This window comes from Aquarana catesbeiana, linkage group LG10, assembly GCF_042186555.1.
Source record: "Aquarana catesbeiana isolate 2022-GZ linkage group LG10, ASM4218655v1, whole genome shotgun sequence".
Taxonomy (NCBI): Eukaryota; Metazoa; Chordata; class Amphibia; order Anura; family Ranidae; genus Aquarana; species Aquarana catesbeiana.
In genome coordinates, this window is record NC_133333.1 from 8,033,404 (window position 1) to 8,054,435 (window position 21,032).

Here is a 21,032-nt window from a genome sequence, read left to right on the forward strand (position 1 = left end):
ATACTGAACATGCTCTTGTCCTTATGTGAATGTCTTCAACCTGATAGAGAAAAATACCTTTTCATGGAACCTTCTCAAAGGTTTCCCTTTCTAATACACGTGTGCACTGACAAAAAATGGGTCAGTTTTGCGTTTTCATTTGTGTTCTTTTTTTTTTTTTTTTTTTTTTGCTTTTTTTCGGAAATCCGAAAATTCGGATTCCAAATTTTCTGAACTTTCAAATTTCCAAATTTTCTGAACTTTCAAATTTCCAAATTTTCTGAACTTTCAAATTTCCAAATTTTCTGAACTTTCAAATTTCCAAATTTTCTGAACTTTCAAATTTCCAAATTTTCTGAACTTTCAAATTTCCAAATTTTCTGAACTTTCAAATTTCCAAATTTTCTGAACTTTCAAATTTCCAAATTTTCTGAACTTTCAAATTTCCAAATTTTCTGAACTTTCAAATTTCCAAATTTTCTGAACTTTCAAATTTCCAAATTTTCTGAACTTTCAAATTTCCAGGTATTGGAATTTCCTTTCAGATTTGGCTGTTTGCGAACGTAACGAATACAAATTACGAATTATCCGAAATAACGAGTGCTGCATCCAAACAAAAGGAACGGAACTAATTAATAATAATAATAAAAATGTTTTATTATTATTATTAGATCATTGCGTTCCATTCGTTTAGATGCGGCATTCATTATTTCAGATAATTCGTAACTTTGGATAAATTTGTAGTCGATACGTTCGCAAACAGCCAAATTTGAAAGGAAATTCCAATACCTATAATTCAAATTTTTTTTTCAGATTTTCATTCTTATATTTGAATTTTTCAAATTTTTATGAAATTTCGAATTTCCGAAAAATTTGTTTTTTAATGAATTTTGACAAATTTTCGTTTAATTCCGATTTCGGAACTAAACGAATTGCACATGTCTAGAAGCCATCTGTAGACCTGCGGACAAGCGGCCCATATAGGCAAAGCAACGGCAAATGCTGATCTCCCACCCCCCTTGCTGGACATCCCCAGCCAATGAGTCACAGCCGGGACCTGCTGATTGGCTGTGTCCAATCAACACAGAGCTTTGTACAGGGGGAACGATCTCTGTTTCTCCTCCCTGCAAAGCAGGGAGAAGAAACAAAGATCTTTACTAAAAATAAGCACTTGTTACACATTGTTAGGCACACATTTATTGCCTTGTTTACCCAAGATGTTAATCTCTTCCCTGCTAGTGTCATTAGTACAGTGACAGTATATAGCAGTGATGGCGAACCTTGGCACCCCAGATGTGTTGGAACCTCATTGCCCATGATGCTCAGCTACACTGCAGAGTGCATGATCATCGTGGGAAGTGTAGTTCCAAAACATCTGGGGTGCCGAGGTTCTCCATCACTGGTAATATAGTATTATCACTGTATTAGGGTCACTGCTGATGTCAGTGACAATCAGTTCCCGCTCAGCCCTGGTCCTCACTGGTGCGGCCCTGAAATTGCACTACTTCCGCGTGATTTTGAAGCCGCACATCAGTGCGATTTTTTTTTTTATTTTTTTTTTTATTTTTTTTTTTTTTTCTCCTCTCTCCTTCACTGTGGCTTGCGACTTCATTTACCGCAATGAATTTTTTTTTTTTTTTTCCCTCTAATCGCTGCGACATGGGTCATTCCATTGACTGTGTCTTGTCGGATAATGCCCCACGATCTGCGCATGCGCAGTAGCGATGTCACACCAGCTGATCTGGCGCAATGTCGCCAACACTGCCCATGTGCAGATCGGAGGCATTATCCGACAATCTTGAAAGCGTGGAGGCAGAATCTGATCGTCCGATTCTACCTCGCTCTCCGGCCACCAGGTGACAAGGTGGATATCTATTGAAGGCCCCCCCCCCCCCCTATACACTCCCCATGCATAGAAATGCATGTGTCCTGTTACCGAGAGGAAAGCGCCCGCTCCAGCTGGAAGTTCCAGCCACACACAGGTCTCAACAGAGCGGACCTGCTGGCCGAAAAGCGAGGCAGAATCAGACGATCGGATTCTGCCTCCGCGCTTTAATGATCGTCGGGTAATGCCTCAGACGGTCTGTGCGTGCGCAGTAGCGACGTCACTCCAGCTGATGCGCTGATCAGCTGGCGTAAACGTCAACACCGCGCATGTGCAAGATCGTCTTTCTTCTCGGTCACGGGACTTTGCGCCCATGCGTTTCTATGCATGGGGAGTGTATGGAGGAGAGGTGGATTCAATAGAGGGTCCACCTGGTGGCCGGAGAGCGAGGTAGAATCCGACGATCAGATTCTGCGCCGCGCTTTGATGATTGTCGCTTTTGCAGATCGTAGGATAATGCCTCCAGACGATGTGCGCGGTGCGCCGTCATGACGGCGCATGCGCAGGTCGTCGGAGGCGTTTATCTAGACGATCTGCATTATCTGGCAGAACGCCGGCAATGGGGTGCGACTCGTCCTGCGATTTGGAACAATTAAATCGAATGGCCAGTCGCACCGGTGGGAAGGGGGGGGGGGGGCTTGGTGTCAGTTAGGGGTTTATTTACTAAAGCTGGAGAGTGAACAATCTGGGCTCACTTCTGCAGAGGAACCGATCGGCTTTAATTAAACAAGCTGATTGGTTTCTATGCAGAAATGAGCCCCGATTGTTCACTCTGCAGCTTTACTAAATAAATTCAGCACCGTCTAGACCAGCGGTCTCCAAACTGCGGCCCTGGGGCCGGATGTGGCCCTTTTATTTTCCTTTATCCGGCCCTTGGGGCACCATCCTTCCCACTGATACGAGACACTATTCTGCCGACTGACACCAAGGACTGGGCACCGTTTCTCCCACTGACACCAACCATGGGGCACCATTCGTTCTAATGATGCCATCGACGGGGCACTATTCCTCCCACTAAAACCAAATATGGAGATGTTTACGCCCACTGTTGCCAGGAAAACGTTCACTGCTGCTGGCCACAGTCCGGCCCCCCCTAAGGTCTGAAGGACAAAAAACTGGCCCCTTGCTTAGAAAGTTTGGAGACCCCCCTGGTCTAGACCAAGAGTCAGGGGTCCTACAGCCTCATAGGACAATCGGGGAAGAATGAAAACTCCTCCTACAAGCTTTAACCAGACGAGGATTTCCTTTAACCAGGGAGGATCTCTTTAACCAGGGAGGATTGTAACCCTGGCCGAGATTTTTTTTTTTTTCACCATCTGTGTCCCGTTGTGGAGATTGCCCTTCACTTCCTGTCCCATAGCCAAACAGGAAGTGAGAGGAAATCCCTGGATATGAAGGGATTCTCTTTAGGACCCCCCAGGTCACCAGAACTAGTGTCCCTGTTGGAAGATTTCCCTTCTATTACTTTTCTGGGGACAACCCAAAATTTGGGATTTCTTTTACTTTCACTTTCAATGATAATGGTAAACAGGACAAATAGAGAGGGGCAATTTCCATATCGGGGGCACAAATGGCAATAAAAGCTGACAGGGGTTCTAATCCTGCTACACTCTATTCAAAACTAAAAAAAGTTTTGCCTTAAGTTCTACTTAAGGTATTATTGTAAATGATCAGGTTCCTGGGCAGGCGGCTTCTGCACCTCACAGGATCTCCACGGTCTCGTTGGCTTGTAGTGTAATGAGAAATGGACTTGAAGCGTCACACCACCGCTAAGAGGTCCAGAAACAACTTAATTAGAAGTCAAGGGTGTGTGGGGGAGGGGACGAACATCCATCAGCACATCATCTTACATGTACTATGTCTGCAGTCTCTGACCATCTCCTGTACTATGTCTGCAGTCTCTGACCATCTCCTGTACTATGTCTGCAGTCTCTGATCATCTCCTGTATTATGTCCGCAGTCTCTGATCATCTCCTGTATTATGTCTGCAGTCTCTGATCATCTCCTGTATTATGTCCGCAGTCTCTGATCATCTCCTGTATTATGTCTGCAGTCTCTGATCATCTCCTGTACTATGTCTGCAGTCTCTGATCATCTCCTGTATTATGTCCGCAGTCTCTGATCATCTCCTGTATTATGTCTGCAGTCTCTGATCATCTCCTGTACTATGTCTGCAGTCTCTGATCATCTCCTGTACTATGTCTGCAGTCTCTGATCATCTCCTGTATTATGTCTGCAGTCTCTGACCATCTCCTGTACTATGTCTGCAGTCTCTGATCATCTCCTGTACTATGTCTGCAGTCTCTGATCATCTCCTGTAGTATGTCTGCAGTCTCTGATCATCTCCTGTACTATGTCTGCAGTCTCTGATCATCTCCTGTACTATGTCTGCAGTCTCTGACCATCTCCTGTAGTATGTCTGCAGTCTCTGACCATCTCCTGTAATATGTCTGCAGTCTCTGATCATCTCCTGTATTATGTCTGCAGTCTCTGATCATCTCCTGTACTATGTCTGCAGTCTCTGATCACCTCCTGTATTATTACAAAGGAGATACTGCAGGTGCAGTAGGTAGCATTAAAGTTAATTAAAATAGTCTTTAGTAGGGTTCACTTAAGGGAAGCTCTTCTAGGAGAAGAAGCCAACTCTGTATGTGAACAAGGAAATAAAAAGCAGAAAAGCTTCTCTCAGTATCTTCATACAATTTATTGACACATTAATGAGGGGAACTCACATGTAATAGAAGGATAGTCTAAACACATCAAGGTGTAGAACATCGAGGTGCAGAACATCGAGGTGCAGAACATCGAGGTGCAGAACATCGAGGTGCAGAACATCGAAGTGCAGAACATCGAGGTGCAGAACATCGAAGTGCAGAACATCAAGGTATAGAACATCGAGGTGTAGAACATCAAGGTATAGAACATCGAGGTGTAGAACACAAAGGTGTAGAACATCAAGGTATAGAACATCGAGGTGTAGAACATCGAGGTGTAGAACATCAAGGTGTAGAACATCGAAGTGCAGAACATCGTGGTGCAGAACATCGAGGTGCAGAACATCGAAGTGTAGAACATCGAGGTGTAGAACATCGAGGTGTAGAACATCGAGGTGCAGAACATCGAAGTGTAGAACATCGAGGTGTAGAACATCGAGGTGTAGAACATCGAGGTGTAGAACATCGAGGTGTAGAACATCGAGGTGTAGAACATCAAGGTGCAGAACATCGAAGTGTAGAACATCGAGGTGCAGAACATCGAGGTGTAGAACATCGAGGTGTAGAACATCGAGGTGTAGAACATCGAGGTGTAGAACATCGAGGTGTAGAACATCAAGGTGCAGAACATCGAAGTGTAGAACATCGAGGTGCAGAACATTGAGGTGCAGAACATCGAGGTGTAGAACATCGAGGTGTAGAACATCAAGGTGCAGAACATCGAAGTGTAGAACATCGAGGTGCAGAACATCGAAGTGTAGAACATCAAGGTCTGCAACCGGGAACCACAATGCAGGAAGGGAACAGCCTGCCACCCGCATTCAGATTTCTCGAAGCGGAACTCTCCATGTAGCGCAACGCGAACCTCAACGCTGGCGGGATGATGTCACCGGAAATGGGAATGCACAACGCATGTCGGAGCATGTGCAATGCAAAGTATGAGCATACACACTTCATCCTCAAGTCCCTGAGATCCGGTGTTCATACATCAACGCCGTATACAAAGGACCCTTAGGGCTTGTTTACACTAGCCGTTGGAGGGGGAGGGGGGTAAAACAATGTGCCTGAGCCATGTTTACTACCACCCTCCCTCCCCATCACTCCCTCTTCAGCTGCAAAGGCAGCAGCTGCAGGTGTACACATGACAGGAATTATACCCCCTGAATGGGGCCACGCTGCAACTGTCCAGCAACTGTGCGCAATGCATGCACAAGTCAATAAATCTTAAAGGGCCAGTTCACACCATAGAAATGCAGTCCGGATGCGTTCCAGATGTAGAACATGCTGCGCTGGACTTACTGGAACACTGTAAAAAAGCATCAAAATGCACTGGAACATTCATGTCCTTATTTAAGTTAAAAAAAAAAGAGGGGGGTATAAAAATGCACTAGACTGCTTTTAAAAACGCACTAAAAATGCATCAAAGACGCACTGGAATACATGAAAAATGTGCCAAAAACGCGCACGCGTGCGTGTGAACTGGCCCTAAGGATATGTGTGTTCCAGTGCGTTTTTGGTGCATTCCGGTGCGTTTTTGATGCTTTTCGCAGCATTCCAGTACAGTCCAGTGCAGGAAAAATGCAGCGTGTTCTACTTTTTTTTCTGGAACTGGAACGCACTGGTGTGAACTATGCCATTAAAGACCATATAACATACTTTCCATGCGTTTTTGATGCAGATAAAAAAAACGCACTGGACTGCACGTGGTGTGAACCGGCCCTAAAAACTATTTAGGCCCCAATAACATCTGCGTGCTCCAAATTACGGGCAGAATCACCGCAATTCTTGCCCGCGATTTGAAATTGTGCCAAATCGTGGGGTGCTTGTGCGATGCCATTACTTCTCAATGGCACTACCCCCCCCCCACCCCCACTCCCGATCGCGGTGAGATTTTGCAGCGATTGCCGCCATAGGAATTTGCGGTAAAATCGCTCGCAGGACGCCTGTTGCCAAAAACTTCTTTGGGGGCGACAGGCGTCCCGCGATTTTGTTTGCGCGATTTTACGGCACATTCGTCTGGCGACAATTATTGCATCAAAATCACATGGTACAGACAGGGCCAATCACAGCCCATCTGGCACCATGTGATTAGCTTTGACCAATCGCAGCTAAACACAACAAAACAAACTTGAGTGATTCAGTTTCATTCAGTAAAATGCTTCCTTATAGCAATGTAATGCTCTGCTATACGCAAATATAATGTGTAAAAAATAAAAAAATTCCTGATTACTTCCCCAGAGTGGTACAATGTTACTATGGTAACATTATATTGCTCTGATCACAGTGTGTTTAAAAAAAGCAAGCAAAAAATTGTAATAAAAAAATCTTTTTTTTTTAAATTTTCTATTTTTTATTACCATTTTTTTTCACGTTTTTCACAGTGTGTCAAAAAAAAAAAAAAATGTGAAAAAAATTGTAATAAAAAAAATACAAAAAAAAGAGATATAAAAATTTTTTTTTTCATACTATCACCAGTGTCTCAGGGAAACTGGTGACAGTACGAAAAAAAGTTATATTACTTTTTTTTGTCATTTTTTTTTTATTACAAATTTTTTCACGTTTTCTTTTTTTTTTTTTTTTTTTAACACACTGTGAAAAACGTGAAAAAAAAAATGTAATAAAAAATAAAAAATTACAAAAAAAAAGATTTTTCATTACAATTTTTTTCACGCTTTTTTTTTTTGTTACCAATAGTAACATTGTACTACTCTGGGGAAGTGATCAGGATTTTTTTTTTTTTTTTTACACATTATCTTTGCTTGTGAAAAGCGTGAAAAAAAATTGTAATAAAAAATAAAAAATTACAAAAAAAAAGATTTTTCATTACAATTTTTTTTCACGCTTTTTTTTGTTACCAATAGTAACATTGTACTACTCTGGGGAAGTGATCAGGATTTTTTTTTTTTTTTTTTACACATTATGTTTGCTTGTAGCAGAGCATTACATTACTATAAGCAAGCATTTTACTGAATGAAACGGAATCACTCAAGTTTTGTCATGGCCACACCCATTATATGATGACGCTGTACTGCATTGGTGACAGTATGTAAAAAAAAAAAAAAAAAAAAAATAGATTTTTTTTTTTTGTAAAATTCTTAATTTTCCAAAAAATTATGACAAAAAAAAAAATTACAACTTCAAAAAAAACCTGCCATGCCTCTTACTAAATACCTTGGACTGTCTACTTTCCAAAAAGGGGGTGATTGGGGGGGGGGGTGTATTTGTACTGTTCTGGTTATTTTCAGGCCTTGAGAAATGAGATCGGCCGTCAGTACATCAGGATTGATCGATTTTACAGATATATATCCCACAGTTTGTGAACTTTCCTACAGACTAAATAATATACACTGATTTGGGTTATTTTCACCAAAGAAATGGAGAAAAATACATTTTGGCCTAAATTTACGAAGAACAATTATTTATTTGCAAAATTTTATAACAGATACGAAGAAAAGTGTTTTTTTTTTTCCAAATTTCCGGATCTTTTTAAATTTATTTAGCAAAAAATAAAAAAAAAAAACAACAGTGATTAAATACCACCAAAAGAAAGCTCAAGTTGTGTGAAGAAAATGATAAAAAATGTCCTATGCGTACGTTGTAGCACGACCGCGAGAAGTAAACGATCTGGGAACGGGTAAACGATCTGGGAGCGGATATCTGTCAAAATCAAGTACCCCCCCCCCCCCCCCCAAAAAAAAATAAAAAATGATGTGCCAAATACGTCGGAGGAGGGGGAGGAGGAGGAGGAGGAGGAGGAGGAGGAGGAGCGGAACTTCCCCTTTTTTGGGCAAAGTTCTACTTTAATCCCCAGTGAAGCTCCAGCCTGAAAGTCCTCCTCGTTAATTCTGGGTGTAGCAAGATGGCGGATCTGTGAGTTCCTGGTCAGGTAAGGCTCTGGGTCTCTCTCTGCAATCACCTGTAACATGGGCGGGTAATGCAGATTTGGCTTGGGGGATGTTAAACTGGCCACACACTATAAAATCTGGATTGTACAATCTCCTTTTAGATTTACCAAAACGATGTAATATGAAGAAGGACCTAAACAGTCCATTCAGTTTGTATCCCAATCGGTAGGCTCGTGCAATACACGGCTGATGGTCAATCTGTAGGAGATTGTATAGTGTATGGTCACCTTTTGCACACAGGTGTAAAGCTCGGCACACTCGTTACAACCAAACCGCGCAATATTTCTACAATCCCACTTATGGTGGCTGCACCTTATCAATAGAATTCCTTTTATTGGTTGCAGCTGAACCGATCAAATTTAAAATGGAAAAACCAAAGACTGTCTGTTCAGGTAATTCAGAGAGTTGGTTGGCTGTGGTTGGATTTTGTTGGTTCAGTGCGGATTCATTAAATGATCGTTTTTAATCGTTTAGATTTACAATCGATGGATGATATTTTTAGTCGATCACAAGGTGCACAATGATACCGTGTGTGTTGCCTTGTTCTGTATTTGATGATGATTGCGATTGCTGGTTTCATACCCTTCCAACCCAGTTGTATCCAAACACGTCATTGAACTGGATAGTATGGGGGGGAGGGGGGGGTCTCCAAACGTTCTAAACAAAGGGCCAGTTTACAACCCTTCAGACTTTGGGGGGGGGGGGGGGGGGGCTGGACTGGGGCCATTGGGAGTAGAAATTGTGCCAACATCAGTGGGGGAATAATAGCGCCCCATCTTTGGTGTCAGTGGGAGGAATAGGCTCCTATCATTGGTGTCGGTGGGAGGAATTGCGCCCCATCTAGGGTTGCCATCTCATCCCTTTAAACCCGAACACATATATGAATTACGCAGGTTCTGAGATTATTATTATTATTATTATTATTATTATTATTATTATTATTAATATTACAGGTAAGGCACTAAGTGAGTTTAATCACTTCAGCCCCAGAAGAATTGGCTGCTCAATGACCGGGACCATTTTTTGCGATTTGGCACTGTGTTGCTTTAAGGCCCCTTTCACACTGGGGCGGTGGGGGACGTCGGCGGTCAAACAGCGCTATTTTTTAGCGCTGTTTTGCCGTCGTTTTTGCGGCTGTATTCAAACCCCCGCTGGCGGCCGAAAAAGAGTTAAACCCGCTCGTACAGCGCGGCTATAGCCGCGGTATAGCCGCGCTGTCCCATTGATTTCAATGGGCAAGAGCGGTGAATACACGGCTCCTTCACCGCTCCCAAAGATGCGGCTCGCAGGACTTTTTTTTACCGTCCTGCCAGCGCACCGCTTCAGTGTGAAAGCCCTCGGGATTTCACACTGAACAAACAGCAGAGGCTGTTTAGGGGCGGTTTGCAGGCGGTATTTTTAGTGCAATAACGCCTGCAAACCGCCTTAGTGTGAAAGGGGTCTAACTGACAGTTGTGCGGTCCTGCGCTGTACCCAAAAAAAAATTGACGTGTTTTTTTTTTTTTTCCCCCCACTAATAGAGCTTTCTTTTGGTGGTATTTGATCACCTCTGCGGTTTTTCATTTTTGCGCTATAAACAAAAAAAAAAAAAAAAAAAAAAAAAAAAAGCGACAATTTTGAAAACAAAACACAATATTTTGTACTTTTTTTTTTTTTTTTTTTAAGCGCAATTTTTTTCCTCAGTTTAGGCCGATATGCATTCTACGTATTTTTGGTAATAAAAATTGCAGTAATAGTGATTGGTTTGTGCAGAAGTTATAGCGTCTACAAAATAGGGGATAGATTTTTGGCATTATTATTATTATTATTATTATTATTATTATTATTATTATTATTATTTTTAATTTTTTTTTTTTTAACTAGTAATGGTGGTGATCTGCGATTTATTTATTTATTTTTCCTCCCGAGACTGCAACATTATGTCGGACACTTTTGACCCATTTTTTGACAATTGACATTTATACAGCGATCAGTGTTATAAAAATGCACTGATTACTGTATAAATGTCACTGGCAGTGAAGGGGGTTAACACTAGGGGGCGAACAAGGGGTTAACTGTGTTCCCTATGTGTGTTCTAACTGTGGGGGAGGGGACTGACTATAGGAGATGAGAGATGGTGGTGGTTCCCAGTTTGTAGGAACTCACAATCTCCTCTCAGAACTGGGATGTGTGCATTTACACACACACGTCTCTGTTCTTCCTCTCGTGCCCGCGATCGCTCGTGGCTCATGAGCATCGGCACCCCTGCTGTGCAGCGCGTGCACGCCTGCTATCCCACTTAAAGGACCGATGTACAGCTACGACGGTTCACGGGATCGTGCCGACCTGCCGCAGTATAACGGCGGCTGGTCGGCAAGGGGTTAATTACCACATTAATAAGCCACAGAACCCGTGTAATTAATGTGCTCAGGTCTAAGCCCACGTTCACATCGGGCCGTCAAATCGCCGGCAATGTTACTGTCCGAATCGGTGCGCCACCGACACCCTGCACTACTTTCGGTGACTTTGCGGGGGGGGGGGGGGGGCGATTTCAATAGACATCTGTGCAGCAACCTGCACAGATGTCTCTGAAATCGCTACCGAAGTCAGACTGAAATGCAGCTGAATTTGCACGATTTCAAACCCGCCTTTAGTGTGAACCCAGGTTCAAGGGATGAGGTGGCATCTTGGCCCCGTCATTGGTGTCATTGGGAAGAATAGTGCCCCCCATCGTTGGCGTCGTTGGGAGGAATAGTGCCCCCCATCGTTGGCGTCGTTGGGAGGAATAGTGCCCCCCATCGTTGGCGTCGTTGGGAGGAATAGTGCCCCCCATCGTTGGCGTCATTGGGAGGAATAGTGCCCCCCCCATCGTTGGCGTCGTTGGGAGGAATAGTGCCCCCCCATCGTTGGCGTCGTTGGGAGGAATAGTGCCCCCCCCATCGTTGGCGTCGTTGGGAGGAATAGTGCCCCCCCCATCGTTGGCGTCATTGGGAGGAATAGTGCCCCCCCATCGTTGGCGTCATTGGGAGGAATAGTGCCCCCCCATCGTTGGCGTCGCTGGGAGGAATAGTGCCCCCCCCATCGTTGGCGTCGTTGGGAGGAATAGTGCCCCCCCCATCGTTGGCGTCGTTGGGAGGAATAGTGCCCCCCCATCGTTGGCCTCGTTGGGAGGAATAGTGCCCCCCCCATCGTTGGCCTCGTTGGGAGGAATAGTGCCCCCCCCATCGTTGGCCTCGTTGGGAGGAATAGTGCCCCCCCCATCGTTGGCCTCGTTGGGAGGAATAGTGCCCCCCCCATCGTTGGCCTCGTTGGGAGGAATAGTGCCCCCCCCATCGTTGGCCTCGTTGGGAGGAATAGTGCCCCCCCCCATCGTTGGCGTCGTTGGGAGGAATAGTGCCCCCCCCCATCGTTGGCGACGACGGGAGGAATAGTGCCCCCCCCCATCGTTGGCGACGTTGGGAGGAATAGTGCCCCCCCATCGTTGGCGACGTTGGGAGGAATAGTGCCCCCCCATCGTTGGCGACGTTGGGAGGAATAGTGCCCCCCCATCGTTGGCGACGTTGGGAGGAATAGTGCCCCCCCATCGTTGGCGACGTTGGGAGGAATAGTGCCCCCCCATCGTTGGCGTCGTTGGGAGGAATAGTGCCCCCCCATCGTTGGCGTCGTTGGGAGGAATAGTGCCCTAAGGGCTGGATATAAGCAAGCAAAGAGTGGCAGTTTGGAGACCTCTGGTATAGTAGTTGGCAGATATAAAATCGATCGCACGCTCCGATTGTAACAAGTGGGATCTTTTGCAGGGAATGCTGACAGTTACTTTAAACCGGTTTCTGCACTCCTTGTTGAAAGCTGCTGGTAAAAGTGATGGTGATTTGAAATGTTAGTAATTGGTGGAATCTTTCTAGAAGTAAACTGTTTTGCTGTATTTTTTACCCTTTTTTAATTTTTCTTGTGATTCTAAAGTTTTATTGCAGAGTTTGGTTGCTGACCCCCCCGCCCCCCCAGACGGACTTATAGCTGCCTCTATTGTAAAGACATCGGGTCGGACCATCCACTGTCACCATGGAGCAGAGAGAAGAGCTCAGCGATCATAAAGACCTTATGAAAGATTGTATTATTACAGGTGGGGTTCAGCACATGGTCGGGGGGGGGGGGGGGGTCTTTCTATCAATGTGCCAGAAGAAAAAAAAATATACACACATCGCTGCTATTTGTAGAGAGCCCTGTGTTGTTTACTAGCACAGAGCTCTCTTCTGTCATTCGCTCAGATGATCAGCGGGTGCCGGACATAAATCATTGGCCGGGACCCGCCGATTAACATGTGCTGGAGCGAATGGCATCACAGCCGGGATGGCGCCTGACACCTACCCAGAAGACCTGGATCACGTACGTGTTACGTGAGCGGGCACAGTGGGGCCGCTCTGCTGCAGTATACTATACCTATCTGTAGTAGGAGGTCGCCAAGTGCTTAAAGTATAACTAAAGGCAAAACTTTTTTTTTTTTCGTTTTAGAGTGGAGAGGGATTAGTACGCTTGTCGGTTTTTGTTGCTGTCGGTGTCCCCATTAAGGAGATTCACCCCCTCTCTATATACTGTTTACCCTTCATCATTGAAAGGAAAACCCCCAAATTTTGGGTTGTCCCCAGAAAAGTAATAAAGGGGAAACTTTCCAATGGGGACACTAGTTCTGGTGACTTGGGGGTCCCCAAGAAATTCACGTAATATTTTTTTTTTTTTTTTTTAGGGTTTTCCCCTCACTTCCTGTTTTGGATGTAGAAAAGGAAGTGAAGGGAAAATCTCCCCAAATGGGACACAGATGGCAAAGAAAAAAAAAACTTACTCTATCCAAAATGAAAAAAATATGTTTTGTCTATAGTTCTACTTTAAACTAAAGTTCTTTCTCAGCCTCTGTTCACTGCAATGGTTCTGCCTCCCGGAGAATGATAAACTTGCTACAATGTTGCAAAATGATTTGCCAAGTCTGCAACATATTCTGCTATTGGAAGATTTGTTTTTTTTTTTTTTTTTTTTTTTTAAAGACTGTAGAATCCTGGAAGTAACTCCCAGTAAAAAAAAAAAAATGCAAAATTGAATTACAATATTTTGTATGGTCATCTCATCTGCCACCCCTGTATTAGATATAACCTATGGATTAAATGTTGGGGGGACCATCAGAACTATACGAGTCTTTGGGACATTAACCACTTCAGCCCCGGACCATTTGGCTGGCCAAAGACCAGAGCGTTTTTTATGCGATTCGGCGCTGCGTCGATTTAACTGACAATTGCGCGGTTGTGAGACGTGGCTCCCAAACAAAATTGACGTCCCTTTTTTTTTTTTTTCCCCCACAAATAGAGCTTTCTTTTGGTGGTATTTGATCACTTCTGCAGTTTTTATTTTTTGCGCTATAAACAAAGAAAATAGCAACAATTTAAAAAAAAAAACGCATTATTTTTTACTTTTTGCTATAATAAATATCCCCAAAAAATATATAAAAAAAACATTTTTTTTTCCTCAGTTTAGGCCGATACGTATTCTTCTACATATTTTTGGTAAAAAAGAAAAAAATCGCAATAAGCGTTTGTGCAAAAGTTATAGCGTCTACAAAATAGGGGATAGTTTTTTATAACATTTTTATTAATTTTTTTTATTTACTAGTAATGGCGACGATCTGCCACATTATGCGGGCAGATCGGACACTTTTGACACCATTTTGGGACCGTTGTCCTTTATACAGCGATCGGTGCTATAAAAATGCATTGATTACTGTGTAAAATGTGACTGGCAGTGAAGGGGTTGACCACTAGGGGAGCGCTGAAGGTGTTAAGTGTGTCCTAGGGATGTGTTCTAACTGTGGGGGGGGGAGGGGCTACGTGTGATACGACACTGATCACCGCTCCCGATCGCATGGATCGGTGTCCTGTCACTAGGCAGAATAATAATTGTTTTTTTTTTTTTTTTTTTATTTCATTTTTTATTTCAAGACCTGGCTTACAGTCTGTTCCATATCATCCCAAACATGTTCAGTAGGGTTGTGGTCAGGGCTCTGTAGAGGACACTCGAGTTATTTCACACCAAACTGGTCACTCCATGTCTCTTTTTTGGAGCTGGCTTTGTAGACAGTGGACAGTCATGTTGGAACCAAACTGTTACCACAAGGTTGGAGGAGCTCAATTGTCTACATTGTCTTTGTATGATGGAGTATTACCAGGACCCTTCACTGGAAAGACCTGAACTCCATCAATTGGATGGGAATTACAAATGTTTGGTCATACAGTGTCAATGGAATAATTCTGTCTCTTTGGTGTCCTCAGGGTTGAAGGAGATGTACTTTTCTGAGATTCTTTGTGATGTCACCATACAAACTTCAGATAAATGCTTCCGGTGTCATAGGTAGGTCAGAATCTTAAAGCTCTACCTCAAATTACAAATTTTTCAGTTTTGGGTTTTTTTTGGGGGGATAGAGAAGTTTAGAGCCCCTGTAAGATCTTTATTGCCATATATGTCTCCATTGGATTTCTTATCTCCCCCCCCCCCCCCCCCCCCCCCACGAGGCAGGGGTCTCCAAACTATGGCCGTCCAGTTGTTCAAGAACTACAATTCCTGGAGGGCCGTAGTTTGGAGATCCCTGCACTAAGGCAATGGGAGATCTCTCCAACGGGGGAAATGCAAATTTTAGTAGCATAGGGCAGGGATCTTCAGACTACGCCCCTCCAGCTGTTGCAGAACTACACATCCCATGAGGCATTGTAAAACTCTGACATTCGCAGATATGACTAGGCATGATGGGAATTTGTAGTTCCTGAACAACTGGAGGGCCATAGTTTGAGGACCCCTGGCATAGGGTAACCGTTAGAACTCCAACAATGTTTTTGAGATCTGTGACAACCGCTCCTCCGAATTCTAACGCTGGTGTCACATGGACTGAAAGTGAGAAAATAGTGTGGACACCTGAAGAAGGACCACCCTCCTCTGCAGAGAAGTAGAAAGAAGACTCAGGAGGTGGCATATCGCCTGACCTCAGATTTAGGTGAGTATTTGGGGCAATTATAAAGGGGGGGGGGTGTCTGAGAATGTTGAAAAGTAGTGGTGCAATAGATTGTCCTTCATTGACCATACATCATTATCTGTCCTCCTGTGTGATGCAGCAAGTGTCCTCTTATTGCTTCCAGGGTCGTCCTGGCCTCAGTCAGTCCTTACTTCAGCGCCCTCTTCACGTGTCCCATGAAGGAGGCTGAGCTCGGGGAGGTTTGTCTTTCGGATGTCCCCTCTTCTGTCCTGCAGACCGTCCTGCACTACATCTACACGGGGGAGGTCCATCTCACCTTGGACAACATGGAGGACCTGTTTATCCTGTCCAGCCGTCTGCAGATCACGGCCATGCAAGATCTGTGCAGCAGGTAAAGACTTTTTGACTTTAAAGGGAGCTCTTGTCTCATTAGCACTTTAGGATTCACGTGTGAAAGTGATACCTTGTAAGTCTAATTTAGCAGAAAATGAAGAACACCCACATTGTGCACATTCTTAGTTCTTCTACCCCACCATCAAACTGACAGATTAGAAAGGAGAGAGAGCCAGCTGCACTCCAGGAAGGTTTAAATGCTGGCAACTTTATAGGTTTGCACAAAGGCCAAGTTTTATGGGTGAAACATGTCAGTGGAGAAGGTCCCAGGTGGGGACTTTGCTTGTTTTATCTGGAATTATAAAGTTGAAAGCATTTGCACTTGTAAGCAAAGATATTTTTTTTTGTATTCAACTCTCCCTTTTTTATTTTTTTTATTTAGGTACCTTGCAAAGAGGATCGACAATGGAAACTGTCTTTGGATCTACAGATTAGCTCACAGTCACAATCACGGAATCCTCTTGGAAGAAACGTTGAGCCATATAGGACAGAATATGAGCTCCCTATCCGCCAAAGAAGACTTTTTCCACTTGGAGATGGAAGAACTGGTCAACATTCTGTCTTCGGACGACTTGACGGTTTCTTCAGAACTTGCCGTCTATGACCTCGCCCGCTCCTGGTGGGAATTTCGCACCCGGAAGGACAATCCTCTTCCCCCAGAACTGTTGAAGGTCCTCAGGCTACCACTTCTGACTCCAGACGAGCTGGGAAAGGTCAGCGAGAACATACCCAGCGATGACTCCCCTCTCCAGTCTCCAACAGGAATCCGCTTGCGCCAAGGGATGTTTGAGGAGAGAATACTTTGCATAGACCCGATGGCATTAGAGGAAACGGACCCAAGCGAAGAGGATTACTATTTAAATGCCTACGATCCCAGGACATGCTCTTGGGAGAAGCTTCCTTTTTGTGGCTACATAGAACAATCTGGAATTGTATCTGTAGGCTGTAAAGTATATGTTTCGGGTGGGTTTAAGAAAGAATATCGTGCTTCCAATGCACTGCACATGTATGATTCTGTATTAAATGAATGGAAAGAACTCCCTTCTATGACCCATCCAAGAGCTTGTCATGGCTTCCTAGCCTACAGAAACACGCTCTATGCCTTTGGTGGACATAACGACCTTGAACCCACAGACTCGGTGGAATGCTTCAACGTGTTGGACAATAGTTGGCGCAATCTGTCCAGCATGCCCGCGGCACTACATAGCTTTGCTAGCGCAGTGCTGAAAGGAAGACTGTTTGCGATCGGCGGGATGACTGAGACCTTTTTAGACCATTTACACCATCAGGGATTCCATATTTATGATGTGCCGACAGACACTTGGAGTCAGTTCTCTCTACCCGTGACCTTTTCAGCTGCAAGAGCTGTGACAATGGATGACAAGATATGCATCGTTGCAAGTTATAAAATCAGACTGGCCGATTGTGATAGTGATGCATATACACCATATGGTACCTCTCCACCGTACACTGAATTTGACTCAGATCTTCGGCATGACGAACAGACCAAAACCATTTGTAAGAGCTTCATTATGGATCATCTAGGAAGAATTTGTCATGGAACAATTCCACCTGCCTTGGAAAGTAGTTCTGGTTCTGCGGTTGTACGCTGGAAGCACAGGATTTATATCGTAGGAGGGGCCGGTTATCATGGTAGGAGTCGCAATAAGATGTTCTACTGGAGTCCAGGTGAACCTGGGTGGACTTTGTGCAAAGAGAACCTTCCTTTTCTGCTTGATGACTTTGGAAGCATCAATCTGCTGGTTCCCCTGAAACACCTCTCCCCCCTCATTCCCGGCAGGAGATCAAACTACAATTTTATAAGCGATGGTGAACTGAGAATGGGTTGGGGGAGAATAATCAGGGGGAGGGACCTTATTAGGGATGCTTGTAGCCAGGGGCTCTGTTGAAAATGTGAATGAACAAAACCCAGCCAAATGAGGAAAGCTGACAGAGAAGTTGGGTTCCAAAGCAGTGGCCCCCCCCCCCAATTTTTTTTTTTTGTGGCAGTCAATTTTTCCAGGGGGTCACATCACAGCCCCCCCCCCCCTCCCCCTTTACATTATAGTTGTCCCTTTTTTACAGTGCAGTCCCCTTTAATGTAAGGAAGCCTTCACTGTGATGGGAAGGGGACTGGGCTGTAAGGGGGGGGGGGGCTGTAATGGGAAGGGGACTGGGCTGTTGGGGGGGGGGGGGGCGCTGTAATGGGAAGGGGACTGGGCTGTAAGGGGGGGGGGCTGTAATGGGAAGGGGACTGGGCTGTAAGGGGGGGGGGGCTGTAATGGGAAGGGGACTGGGCTGTAAGGGGGGGGGGGGCTGTAATGGGAAGGGGACTGGGCTGTAAGGGGGGGGGCTGTAATGGGAAGGGGACTGGGCTGTAAGGGGGGGGGCTGTAATGGGAAGGGGACTGGGCTGTAAGGTGGGGGGAGGGGCCGTGATGGGAAGGGGTCTGGACTGTTGGGGGGGCTATAGGGGGGGGGGGCTGTAATGGGAAGGGGACTGGGCTGTAAGGTGGGGGGAGGGGCTGTGATGGGAAGGGGACTGCACTGTTAAAGGGCACTGTAATGATTGCAGTGCAGTCCCCTTAATAGTAGTTTCGCAGTACTAGTCACTGGTACACTTGATAACAAAGTACATTTATTATTTTTTAATTTCTCTTGTGATTAACACCGTATTATCCATATTTATGGTCATATATGTTTTGTCAGCATTTCACCTTATATATGCACTTATGTATTGTGATACACATGGGTATGGATTATAGCGCTACACTTTTTTATTTTTTTGATGTTACTTTTTGCCTTGAGTCTATAGGTGTGTTAGCAGCTATTCTACCCTCCTTTGGCTTAGCGCAGCGCTGTACTTATTTTCCATTTCAGTCCCCTTAATACCATAGTGCCCCTTGCAGTCATGTCCCCCTGCAGATCTGGATGGAGAGCGGGAGCTGCCCAATTGATCATATTAACAACAAAGGGAGTGATTACCCACTTGTTAATATGAGAAGACTCCCTCTCTCTGTGCAGGTCCCCCAGCTCCTCCCGCCGCCTGCCCTGCCGATAGGATGACATTGCGGAAGAGGAGACAACAGGCATGGCCACATAGCGGGAGGTGACTGGGGTCTGTGGTAGTTCTGTTCGGACCACAAGTCACGGCTCGCCTCCCGCTGTCATCAACAGGCTAGGGACTGGTACCGATCCGCGGCCTCGGGGGTTGGGGACCCCTGTTTTTTTTTAAAGTGAATAGAAATAGATGCATCTATTCTGAGCCTTTTCACCTGGAACAAGCACACAGCAAGTGAAGTCAGAAATGATCTGCAGGCTTGTTTTAAAGTCCTTGGCTCTGAAAAGTGTTTTTTAATTTCTGGGAACCAAATCCAATTTTATCATTTGAGGGAGGTATGTGTGGGGGGGGGGGGTTGGGCACAAAATATTCAGCTCTGTTTTGTAGATTTGGATTTTCTCTGTATTTAATAAAAGAATATTAAACATACTCCTGTCCGTATGTGAATGTCTTCAACCTGATACAGAAAAATATCTTTTCATGGAACCCTCTCAAAGGTTTCTCTTTTTAATGATTTCCGGACCGCCCGCAATGTACTGCAGAATGGCGGCAGGTATAGGCAAAGCGACACACTGGGGTACATTGATGTTTGCTTCCAGGTTTAGGGTGTGCCGGGGAGGGGGGGGGGGGGGTCGGTCTTCAGGGTCCTAGATGTGGGTGGTACGCAGTGCTCAGGGCTGGACTGGGACAAAAATGTGGCCCTGGACAACATCCAGACCGGCCCAGGGCACAACACATCAGGGTACATGGCACATCAGAGCACAAGGCACATTGGGGTACAGGACACAACACAGGGTACGGCACACCAGGCCACATCAAGGTACAGAGCCCAGCACATCAGGGCACAGGACATTGAGGTACATGGCACATCAGGGCACATGGCACATGGCACATTGGGGCACAGGACACATCTGGTCACATGGCACATTGGGGCACAGGACACATCTGGTCACATGGCACATTGGGGCACAGGACACATCTGGTCACATGGCACATTGGGGCACAGGACACATCTGGTCACATGGCACATTGGGGCACAGGACACATCTGGTCACATGGCACATTGGGGCACAGGACACATCTGGTCACATGGCACATCAGGCCACGGGGCACATGGCACATTGGGGCACAGGACACATCTGGTCACATGGCACATCAGGCCACAGGGCACATGGCACATCAGGCCACGGGGCACATGGCACATTGGGGCACAGGACACATCTGGTCACATGGCACCTTGGGGCACAGGACACATCTGGTCACATGGCACATTGGGGCACAGGACACATCAGGGCATATGATGGGATTGTTTACTAGCCAGCATGCAGAGTAGCAGGAAGCTTCTGTAGTAGGTTCTCTCTCATGTCACGCTGCTCCCCGGCGGCCCCTCCTCTCTTCTCGTCCATCCCAGATGATGTCACAAGCCAATGGGGATGGACGAGAAGAGAGGAGGTAAATGAAAGGTTAATATGTGGGTGTGGCGCTGTCCTAGGTATTGAGACTAAGGCCTCTTTCACACGGACGATCCGTATGTCCGTTTTTCATCCTTCCGTTTTCGGATGAAAAACGGACATACATTCATCCCTATGGAGCGTCGGATGTCAGCGGTGACATGTCCGCTGTCATCCGACCCCGCTCCGATCCGAAAAGTGTAACGGAGAAAAAAACCTACTTTTCCATCCGTGATCGGATCGGGTGACGGCGGAAACTACGGTCCGTCATCATCCGATCCCCCATAGGGGAGAGCGGCGCTCTGACAGGTCCGTCGCTGCACAGCGTGCAGCGATGCACCTGTCATCTTCCTGCTCAGCGGGGATCGGCGGAGCGATCCCCGCTGAGCCAGCGGATGTTCACGGGGCGGATCATCACTGATCCGCCCCGTGAGAAAGAGGCCTAAAGAATACCATGTGAATCGTATATAAACAAAATGACCCACTGTGAGTCGGGGGGGGGGGGGGGGGGAAATCAAAGACAGGAATGAGGAGAGTGTGCGGTGACTGTGCTATATAAAGATATTTCAAACCACATATATTAATTATTTGTCATAAAAAGTCTTTATCAAACATGAATAATACTAAATAAATAAAATAATCTTTTATCAAAACATGAAT

The 21,032-nt window shown here is 45.4% G+C and overlaps 1 protein-coding gene across 1 annotated transcript; it reads left to right on the forward strand.

The window, feature by feature from the left end:
- Nucleotides 1-12,509: 12,509 nt before the first annotated feature.
- Nucleotides 12,510-17,771, forward strand: LOC141111472 (kelch repeat and BTB domain-containing protein 8-like). Its single transcript, XM_073603765.1, has 4 exons — nt 12,510-12,582; nt 14,774-14,852; nt 15,632-15,859; nt 16,244-17,771. The coding sequence occupies exons 1-4, from the start codon at nt 12,522-12,524 to the stop codon at nt 17,769-17,771; spliced, it is 1,896 nt and encodes a 631-aa protein (XP_073459866.1). The 5' UTR covers nt 12,510-12,521.
- The last annotated feature ends 3,261 nt before the right edge of the window (nt 17,772-21,032 follow it).